A 10,323-nucleotide genomic window follows, 5' to 3' on the forward strand; every position below is an offset into this window, starting at 1 on the left:
CTCCCGCCTCAGTCTCCCAAAGCACAAGGATGACAGGCGTGAGCCACTGCACCTGGCAATAACATGGTTTCTGCCTCTTTCCAAGCTCCCCTTTATCCAGGGTGTGTCAAAGAGTAGCTCAAGAAGAGACAGAAGTCATGTCTTCAAGGAGGCAGGATGAGCTGGGACTTGAGCGTGGGGAAATATCTGGACAAAAGTGGACTTGAAAGTTCCTGCTAGGACCAGAAGAGACAGGGAGCCTGTGGGATTCACTTTTCCCCTCCAGATCCCCTGTCCCACAAATTTGCTTTCAGTTCCTCTAAATGCGCACACTCCATCCTGCCTCAGGGCCTTGGAACACACAGTTCTCTCCCTCCACCCAGAAGGCCCTCCCTAACTGCCTCTCTTGGTTAACACTTGTGCATCCTCCACCCTCCCTTCTGACATCTTTTCCTCCCCCCAGATACTTTCTGGATTCCCCCATGTGGGGCTGATTGTTAGGTCAGAGGTTCTCAGGGAAAAGGGTTCCTCTCCTTGGGAGATGGAAGGGTCCTTGAGGCTGATGGCTGATTGAGCATTCTATTGGTGTTTTTTTGTTTTTGTTTTTTTGTTTTTTTTAGAGATGGGGTCTTGCTCTGTTGTCCAGGCTGGAGTGCAGTGGTGCAATCATAGCTCACTGCAATCTCCACCTCCTGGACTCAGGCGGTCCTTCTGTCTCAGCCTCCTGAGTAGCTGGGACTACAGGAAGGCACCACCATGCCTGCCTAATGTTTTCTTATGTTTTGTACAGAGGGGGATCTCACTGTGTTGGCCAAGCTGGTCTTGAACTCCTGGGTTCAAGCGATCCACCCACCTCAATCTCTTAAAGCACTGGGATTATAGGTGTGAGCCACGGCCCCCGGAATTTTTTTTTTTTTTTTTTTTTTTTGAGATGGAGTTTTTCTTTTGTTGCCCAGGCTGGAAAGCACTGGTGCAACCTCGGCTCACCACAACCTCCGCCTCCCGGGTTCAAGCGATTCTCCTGCCTCAGCCTCCCAAATAACTGGGATTACAGCTACCCACCTGGTGTGCCACTGTGCCTGGATAATTTTGTATTTTTAGTAGAAAAGGGGTTTCTCCATGTTGGTCAGGCTGGTCTCGAATTCCCGACCTCAGGTGATCCGCCCGCCTCAGCCTCCCAAAAGGCTAGGATTACAAGCGTGAGCCACCGCGCCCGGCCCACTGCCCAGCCTTTTTATTGCTGTTTTGTTGGTGTCTGCCTTCCCCTGACTGACAAGGGCCAACTGGTCCCAGGCAAGGGCAGCATCCCTCTGCTTCCTACTGTATGCATGGGGTATGTAGTCAATAAATACTGCCTGCGCTTTGAACCTGTGTGTGCGGTTGCATTTACACAGGGATTTAATACACACACATCATGTTGATTGATATATAAATACACAGAGAAAATTGTGCAAATGAGAGTTACAGCTGAAAATTTTTACAAAATTCCCCCTCACCAGGGGCCTTCCTGGTACCCTTTTATCACCACTATCTCTGATTCCCCAGGACTCTTCCATCCTCATTTCCAACAGCATAAATTAGTTTGTTTGTATTTCATTTATTATTAGTATTATTATTTTGAGACGGAGTCTCTCTCTGTTGCCCAGGCTGGAGTGCAGTAGCATGATCTCGGCTCACTGCAACCTCCGCCTCTTGGTTCAAGTGATTCTCTTCCCTCAGCATCCCAAATAGCTGGGATTACAGGCACCTGCCACTACACCTAGCTAATTTTTGTATTTTTAGTTTTTTGCTTTTGTTTTTGTTTTTGTTTTTTGAGACAGAGTCTCGCTCTTTTGCCCAGGGCTGAAGTGCAGTGGCATGATGTCGGCTCACTGCAACCTCCACCTGCTGGGTTCAAGCGAGCATGTCTGGCTAATTTTTGCATTCTTAGTAGAGACAGGGTTTCACCATGTTGGCCAGGCTGGTCTTGAACTCCTGACCTCCAGTGATCCACCTGCCTCAGCCTCCCAAAGTGTTGGGACTACAGGCGTGAGCCACTGCACCTGGCCTAATTTTTGTATTTTTAGTACAGACAGGGTTTCACCATGTTGGCCAGGCTGGTCTTGAACTCCTGACTTCAAGAGATCCTCCCTCTTAGGCCTCCCAACATGCTGGGATTACAGGCATGAACCACCGCACCCAGCCTATTGTTATTATTATTATTTCGAGATAGGGTCTTGGTCTGTCACCCAGGCTGGAGTCCAGTGGCGCAATCGTAGCTCACTGCAGCCTCAACCTCCCAGGCTCAAGTCATCCTCCAGCCTCAGCCTCCTGAGTAGCTGGGACCACAGATGCACAATACCATGCCTGGCTAAATTTTGTAATTTTTTTGTAGAGATGGGCTCTCACCATGTTGCCCATGCTGTCATCCTTTTTATTTATTTATTTATTATTTTGAGACGGAGTCTCGCTCTGTCACCCAGGCTGGAGTGCAGTGGCGCGATCTCGGCTCACTGCAAGCTCCGCCTCCCGGGTTCACACCATTATCCTGCCTCAGCCTCCCGAGGAGCTGGGACTGCAGGCGCCTGCCACCACGCCCGGCTAATTTTTTTGTATTTTTAGTGGAGATGGGGTTTCACCGTGTTAGCCAGGATGGTCTTGATCTCCTGACCCTGTGATCCGCCTGCCTCAGCCTCCCAAAGTGCTGGGAATTACAAGCAGGAGCCACCGTGCCCGGCACCCCCCCTTTTTTTTTTTTTAAATAAATGGATTTGTATGATATGTTCTTTTTGGGGTCTGGCTTCTATGCTAATATTATGTTTGTGACAATCAGCCATGTGGTTGGGTACAGCTGTAATCCATGGACTGCTGTCTCATTCTCACTCATCACCACATACCGGGGGTACAAAAAAATGTCTTCTGTAAAGAGTCAGAGAGTAAACGTTCTCAGCTTTGGGGGCCCTACTGTCCATCCACTCTACAGCTACTGAGCTCTGCCATGGACATGTGATAGCAGTCATTGATGATATGTTAAAAAGTGGGGCCAGGCCCAGTGGCTCATGCCTATAATCTCAGCACTTTGGGAGGCCAAGGCGGGCGGATCACTTGAGATCAGGAGATTGAAACCAGTCTGGCCAACATGGCGAAATCCCATCTCTACTAAAAATACAAAAATTAGCCGGGCACGGTGGCGCATGTGCCTGTCATCCCAGCTACTCGGCAGGCTGAGGCAGGAGAATCGCTTTAACCCAGGAGGCAGAGGTTGCAGTGGCCAAGGTCGCGCCACTGCACTCCAGCCTGGGTGACAAGAGCGAGTCCCCCTCTCAAAAAAAAGGGGGAGGGGAACAAACTGTGTGTGTGTGTTTGTAGAGACGGGATCTCACTATGTTGCCCAGGCTGCCCTCAAACTCCTGGGCTCAAACAATCCTCCTGCTTTGGTCTCTCAAGTAGCTAGGATGACAGGTGCCTGCCACTGAGCTTGGCAATATTTTTTTTTTTTTTTTTTTGAGACAGAGTTTCGCTCTTGTTGCCCAGGCTGGAGTGCAATGGCACCATCTTGACTCTCTGCAACCTCCACCTCCCGGGTTCAAGCAATTCTCCTGCCTCAGCCTCTCAAGTAGCTGGGATTACAGCTGCGTGCGACCACACCCAGCTAATTTTGTATTGTAAGTAGTGATGGGGTTTCACCATGTTGGCCAGGCTGGTCTTGAACTCCTGACCTCCAGTGATCCACCCGCCTCGGCCTCCCAAAGAGTTGTGATTACAGGCATGAGCCACCGCACCCAGCTGACAATGTTTTAAGAAAATTTTCTTTATGGACTCTTTATGAAAATTATATGAATTTGAATTTTATATGATTTTTATTTTCACTAAACATTACAAATATTTTTTGGCTAGGAACAGTGGCTCATGCCTGTAATCTCAGTGCTTTGGGAGGCTAAGGTGGCAGGATCTCTTGAGGCCGGGAGTTTGAGACCAGCCTGGGCAATATAGTGAGACCCCACCTCTACAAAAAAATAAAAAAAATTAGGTGTGGTGACACATGCCTGTAGTCCCACCTACTCAAGAGGCCAATGAAGGGGGGCTTGCTTGAGCCCAGGAGTTTGAGGCTGCAGTGAGCTATGATTGCACCATTGCACTCCAGCCTGGAAAACAGAGCCAGACTTCGTCTTTAAAAAAAAAAAAACAACTTTTTTTTTTCCCTATAGTTTAAAAATGTGAAAATTGGCAATGCCTCAAAAAGTTAAACATAGAATTACCATATGATCAGGCAGTGCTACTCCTGCGCATATGCCCAGAAGAATTGAAAGCAGGAACTGCAAACAGATATTTGCACATCTATGTTCATAGCAGCATTATTCACAATAGCCAAAAGGCAGAAGCAGGCCAGGCACAGTGGCTCACATCTGTAATCCCAGGACTTTGGGAGGCCGAGGCGGGCGGGTCACTTGAGATCAGGAGTTTGAGACCAGCCTGGCCAACATGGTGAAACCCCATCTCTACTAAAAATACAAAAAAAAAAAAAAAAAAAAATTAGCTGGGTGTGGTGGTGGCACATGCCTGTAATCCCGGCTACTTGGAGGCTGAGGCAGGATAATCGCTTAAACCCAGGAGTTGGAGGTTGCAGTGAGCCAAGATTGTGCCACTTGCGCTCCAGCCTGGGTGACAAGAGTGAAACTCTGTCTCAAAAACACAAAAAACAAAACAAAAAACAAAAACCTTTTCGATCCGCCATCTGTGGTGGAGCCGCCACCAAAATGTCGATTTTCCTGAAAACGCTTACAGGGAAAACCATAACCCTCGAGGGGGAACCCTCCGATACCATAGAAAATGTAAAGGCCAAGATCCAGGGTAAAGAAAGAATTCCTCCTGATCAGCAAAGACTGATCTTTGCTGGCAAGCACTGGAAGATGGACGTACTCTGTCTGACTACAACATTCAAAAGGAGTCTCCTTTTCATCTTGTGTTGAGAATTCTTGGTAGTGCTAAGGAAAGGAAGAAGTCTTTTTTTCTTTTTCTTTTTTTTTTTTTTTCAGACAGAGTCTCACTCTGTAGCTCAGGCTGGAGTGCAGTGGTGCAATCTCGGCGCACTGCAACCTCTGCCTCCCAGGTCCCAGTTCAAGCAATTCTCCTGCCTCAGCCTCCCGAGTAGCTGGGATTACAGGCACGTGCCACCATACCCAGCTAATTTTTGTATATTTAGTAGAGACAGGATTTCACCATGTTGGCCAGGCTGGTCTTGAACTCCTGACCTTGTGATCCACCTGCCTCAGCCTCCCAAAGTGCTGGGATTACAGGCCTGAGCCACTGAGCCTGGCCAGAAGAAGAAGTCTTACCTGCAAGAAGAATAAGCACAAGAGAAAGAAGGTGAAGCTGGCTGTCCTGAAATATTATAAGGTGGATGAGAATAGCAAAATTAGTCACCTTCGTCGAGGTTGCCCTTCTGATGAATGTGGTGCTGCACTGTTTATGGCAAGCCACTTTGACAGACATTATTGTGGCAAATGTTGTCTGACTTACTGCTTCAACAAACCAGAAGACAAGTAACTGCATGAATTAACAAAAGATGGCCGGGCGCGGTGGCTCACTCCTGTAATCCCAGCACTTTGGGAGGCCGAGGCGGGTGGATCATGAGGTCAGAAGATCAAGACCATTCTGGCTAACATGGTGAAACCCCGTCTCTACTAAAAATACAAAAAAATTAGCCGGGCGTGGTGGCGGGCGCCTGTAGTCCCAGCTACTCGGGAGGCTGAGGCAGGAGAATGGCGTGAACCTGGGAGGCGGAGCTTGCAGTGAACCGAGATCGCGCCACTGCACTCCAGCCTGGGGGACAGAGTGAGACTCCTTCTCAAAAAAGACAAAAAAACAAAAAAAAAGATGTGAACTAACAAAAAGAAACAAACAAAAAACAAAACAAAAGCCGGAAGCAACCCAAGTGTCCATCGATGAAGGAATAAACACAATGTGGTTCATCCACACACGGGAATGTGATGCAGCCATGAAAAGGAAAACAGCTCTGATTCAGGCTACAGCAGGGATGAACCTTGGGGATATTATGCTTAGTGAAATAAGCAGATACAAAAGGGCAAACACTGTGTGATTCCACTCCTAGGAGGTACCTAGAGTCATCAGATCCATAGAGACAGAAAGTAGGAAGGAGGGTGCCAGGGGCTGGGGAGAGGGATAGAGAGTGAGTGTTTCATGGGGATGGAGTTTCAGTTTGGAAAGAGGAGAAAGTTCTGGAGATGGATGGCGGTGGTGGCTACACAACAACATGAATGTGCTTATTGCCACAGAATTGTGCACTGAAAAATGGTTAAAATAGGCCGGGCATGGTGGCTCACACCTGTAATCCCGGCACTTTGGGAGGCTGAGGCGGGCAGATCACTTGAGGTCAGGAGTTTGAGACCAGCCTGGCCAACATGGTGAAACCCTGTCTCTACTAAAAATACAAAAAATTAGCCGGGCGTGGTGGTGCACACCTGTAATCCCAGCTACTCGGGAGGCTGAGGCAGGAGAATTGCCTGAACCCAGGAGGTGGAGGTTGCAGTGAGCTGAGATTGAGCCACTGTACTCCAGCCTGAGCAACAGAGTGAGACTCTGAAACAAAGAAACAAACAAAAGCAATGGTTAAAATGTAACAAGATGGTGCATACCTGTAGCTTCAGCTACTGGGGAGTCCAAGGTGGGAGGATTACTTGAAGCCAGCAGTCTGAGACTAGCTTGGGCAACATAGCAAGATCTCATCTCAAAAAAAAAAAAAAGGCCGGGCGCGGTGGCTCACACCTGTAATCCCAGCACTTTGGGAGGCCGAGGCGGGCAGATCACAAGGTCAGGGGATCGAGACCATTCTGGCTAACACAGTGAAACTCCGTCTCTACTAAAAAAAAAAAAAAAAAAAATACAAAACATTAGCTGGGCATGGTGGCAGGCACCTGTAGTCCCAGCTACTTGGGAGGCTGAGGCAGGAGAATGGCATGGACCCAGGAGGCGAAGCTTGCAGTAAGCCGAGTTGCGCCACTGCACTCCAGCCTGGGCGACAGAGCAAGACTCCGTCTCAAAAAAGAAAAAAAAGTTATAATGGTAAATTGTATGTTATATGTATTTTACCACAAAAAAGCCCATTGTATTGGAAACAAAGAACAACTAAAAATGTAATAACCATTCCTAGCTCATGGGTGGTCCAAGAAGAAACGTGAGCTGGACCTTGGCCCATGAGCAATGGCTTTCCAACTTCTGTTGTAGGTGATGCCATTGATGGAATAAACCATGATTTTTCTTTCTTTTTTTTGAGATGGAGTCTTGCTATGGATGCCCAAGCTAGTCATCCAGGATGGAGTGCAGGGGCGCGATCTCAGCGCACTGCAACCTCCGCCTCCCGGGTTCAAGTGATTCTCCCACCTCAGCCTCCCAAGTAGCTGGGATTACAGGCACACGCCACCACGCCCAGTTAATTTTTGTATGTCTAATGGAGACAGGGTTTCATCATGTTGGCCAGGTTGGTCTCAAGCTCCTGACCTCAAGTGATCCGCCTGCCTCAGCCTCCCAAAGTGCTGGGATTACAGGCATGAGCCACCAGCCATAAACCATGATTTTATATACCAGTTCTATTGCTCATGGGCATTTGGGTATGAATGTGGTATGGTATGTCATTCTCACCCAGGGACATAATTATTATTACTATTTTAGAGAAGTGGTATTGCTCTGTTGCCCAGGCTGGAGTGCAGTGGTGTGATCATAAGTCACTGCAGCTTCGAACTCCCGGGCTCAAGCAATTCTCTCACCTCAGCCTCCTTAGTAGCTGGGACTACGAGTGCTTGTCCACACCATGCCTAGCAAGAGACATTATTTTTATCATGTTTGCATCAGCCACCCTTGCATGCAAAACTCCGCTTGTCTACCTGTTCCCCAGACCACAGCTCCTGGCATTATCCCTGGGGCACCACCTCCTGACCAGCCTCTGGACATGAAGAGGGAGGCCCTGTTGGAAGCGGGGAGGCTCCCTCCCTCCTCCAGCCCTTACTGTCTGCTCAGGGGCTTCCTCTTGGCCCCGGATGTGGGACCGGAGGGTTGGGGGCCCAGGGACTTATTAGCCAAGACAGGAAGCCCCACCCCAAGAGGCCTCAAAGAAAGAGCTGCGGTGCAGGAATTCGTGTGCCAGATTTGGTTAGCTGAGCCCACCGAGAGGGTAAGTGACAGCTGCTCCTGCCCTTGCCATGGCACCAGCGGGGAGGCTGGGGTCAAAGCTGAGCCTCCATCCCTGTCCCCCACACGGGGGGACAGGGGTCTAGGTCCAGGGGTCCAGATCCCACTCCCTCCGCAGGCCGGATCTTCCCCATATGGGCAGGGCTGACCCAGCTGTGGGTCTCTTGGTTCCCTCTTTCAGCACCTGCAGGATGAAAGCTCTCTGTCTCCTCCTCCTCCCTGTCCTGGGGCTGCTGGTGTCTAGCAAGACCCTGTGCTCCATGGAAGAAGCCATCAATGAGAAGATCCAGGAGGGCGCCAGCTCCCTAAGTGAGGACCCCCCACTTAGGCAAGCTCCCCAAGGGTCTCAGAGACCTCACTGATTCCTGGCACAGACCTGACTCCAACCCAGCCCCAGCGCTCACCAAATCTCATCCTCAAATCCAACCAGATCATAAATTCAACCCCAACCCCATTCCCAACCCCTCCGACTGTCCCCACCTTATCCACAGCTCCAAACCCAATCCCCGCTCTCACTCCAAACCTTCCCTTACTCCAAAACACCCAACTCAAGACAGGGTTCTGGAGGCCAGTGAGCTCCTGTGTCCACAAGGAGCTAGCTCCAAACCAACAGGGCGAACGTAGGGGGAGGATGGGGGAGGGACCGTTTGGTCTCACAGCTTCCCCTGTCTTCTTTCCTCCTGCCCCCCAGTATTTAGGGCAATAAGGAGCATTGGCCTGGAGTGCCAGAGCGTCACCTCCAGGGGGGACCTGGCTACTTGCCCCCGAGGTGAGTGCAGAAAACTGTTGTCCAGGCGCCCATCTGGGTTCCAAGTCCCCTGGGAATGCCCCCTCCCCGCCACGTTCCCCATGTCCAGCCTCTACTCCCCTAGGATCTTGGTCCTGACTCCCAGCCTTCTCCGTCCACCATCTGGACACTGGTATCCACCCTCACTCCCTGCCTCTAGTGCCTATTCCGTGCTTGGAACCTCCAGTCGTCCCCGTCCCCCCCCCCCGCTCCCACCCTCAGCCTCCCAGCTGAGTCCACGCTCCTCTGTTCCGGGCTGCAGGCTTCGCCGTCACCGGCTGCACTTGTGGCTCTGCCTGTGGCTCGTGGGATGTGCGCGCCGAGACCACATGTCACTGCCAGTGCGCGGGCATGGACTGGACCGGAGCGCGCTGCTGTCGTGTGCAGCCCTGAGGTCGCGCGCAGCGCCTGCACAGCGCAGGCGGAGGCGGCTCCAGGTCCGGAGGAGGTGCGGGGGAGCTGGAAATACACCTGGAGATAATAATGATGATGATGATGGAGCGGATCTGAGCCCTGCGTGGTTTCTTTAGTAGGCCGGGAGGGACTGATCTAGCGTCTCCAAGAGAGTGGGGCGCGCAGCTGCTGGAGGGGGCGGGGACACCGCGACTTTCTACTGCCCCATCCCCCTTCCTCCTATGGGGTCTCCAACTGCTTCCTCCGAAAATAGGGCCTGAACTTCCTCTAGTGACGTCCCCACCCAAGGCTCATGGCTGCCTTCAAGAGGGGACGTCTCACCTTTGAGGCTACCTTGACGCTCACCCTGGGGTCTCCGGCCTCCCCAGGAAGTGGCTGGGTCATTTTCCCCCAGTCCTCATAATGAGGCTTCATCGAGGACCTGGGTCAGTCTGGGCAGTGGACGGGACCCTCCAGGGCCCCAAGACTCCAGGAGCCCCAGGTCAGGGTGGGCCCCTGAATCATGTCTCAGCCCAGAGCTGGAACCTGTACCCCTCACTTCCTACCTGCAAGGAGGAACCCCCAAGGCACAGGCAAAGTTGGGTTACAGACAGTCAGGGATGCCTACCTGATGTCACGCATCATCACAAGCTCACGTTTTTCACACAGGCAAATGCAGTTGTGAGTAGTCAGTTACAACCAGAGACACATAGGGTGCTTACCCCTTCCTGGATACTAGATTATGAAAACACAGAGCAGGGGACTTGTCTGCTCCTAGATCCCCCCAGAGTTTTGTTTCTTCCCTTCCCTTCCCTTCCCTTCCCTTCCCTTCCCTCCCCTCCCCTCCCCGCCCTCCCCTCCTCTCCCCTCCTCTTCCTTCCCCTTCTCTCCCCTTCCCTTCTTCCCCTCCCCTCCCCTCCCCTCCCCTCCCCTCCCCTCCCCTCCCCTCCCCTCCCTTCCCCTCCCCTCCCTTCCTCTCC

General features: G+C 51.3%; 1 protein-coding gene and 1 pseudogene across 2 annotated transcripts; both read left to right on the forward strand.

The window, feature by feature from the left end:
- The first annotated feature begins 4,688 nt into the window (after positions 1–4,688).
- Positions 4,689–5,518, forward strand: LOC129461263 (ubiquitin-ribosomal protein eS31 fusion protein-like; annotated as a pseudogene).
- Positions 5,519–8,063: 2,545 nt separating this feature from the next.
- On the forward strand, positions 8,064–9,450 carry RETN (resistin). Of its 2 annotated transcripts, XM_055240289.2 has the most exons (4): positions 8,064–8,146; positions 8,345–8,472; positions 8,855–8,932; positions 9,213–9,450. In XM_055240289.2, exons 2-4 carry the CDS (start codon positions 8,355–8,357, stop codon positions 9,341–9,343), a joined length of 327 nt encoding a protein of 108 aa, XP_055096264.1. In that variant the 5' UTR covers positions 8,064–8,146; positions 8,345–8,354; the 3' UTR covers positions 9,344–9,450. The 2 variants fall into 2 exon arrangements, with proteins under 2 accessions (XP_055096264.1, XP_055096265.1); XM_055240290.2 differs by lacking the exon at positions 8,855–8,932.
- Positions 9,451–10,323: the final 873 nt, after the last annotated feature.

Source organism: Symphalangus syndactylus, chromosome 13, assembly GCF_028878055.3.
Source record: "Symphalangus syndactylus isolate Jambi chromosome 13, NHGRI_mSymSyn1-v2.1_pri, whole genome shotgun sequence".
In the NCBI taxonomy this organism is placed as follows: Eukaryota; Metazoa; Chordata; class Mammalia; order Primates; family Hylobatidae; genus Symphalangus; species Symphalangus syndactylus.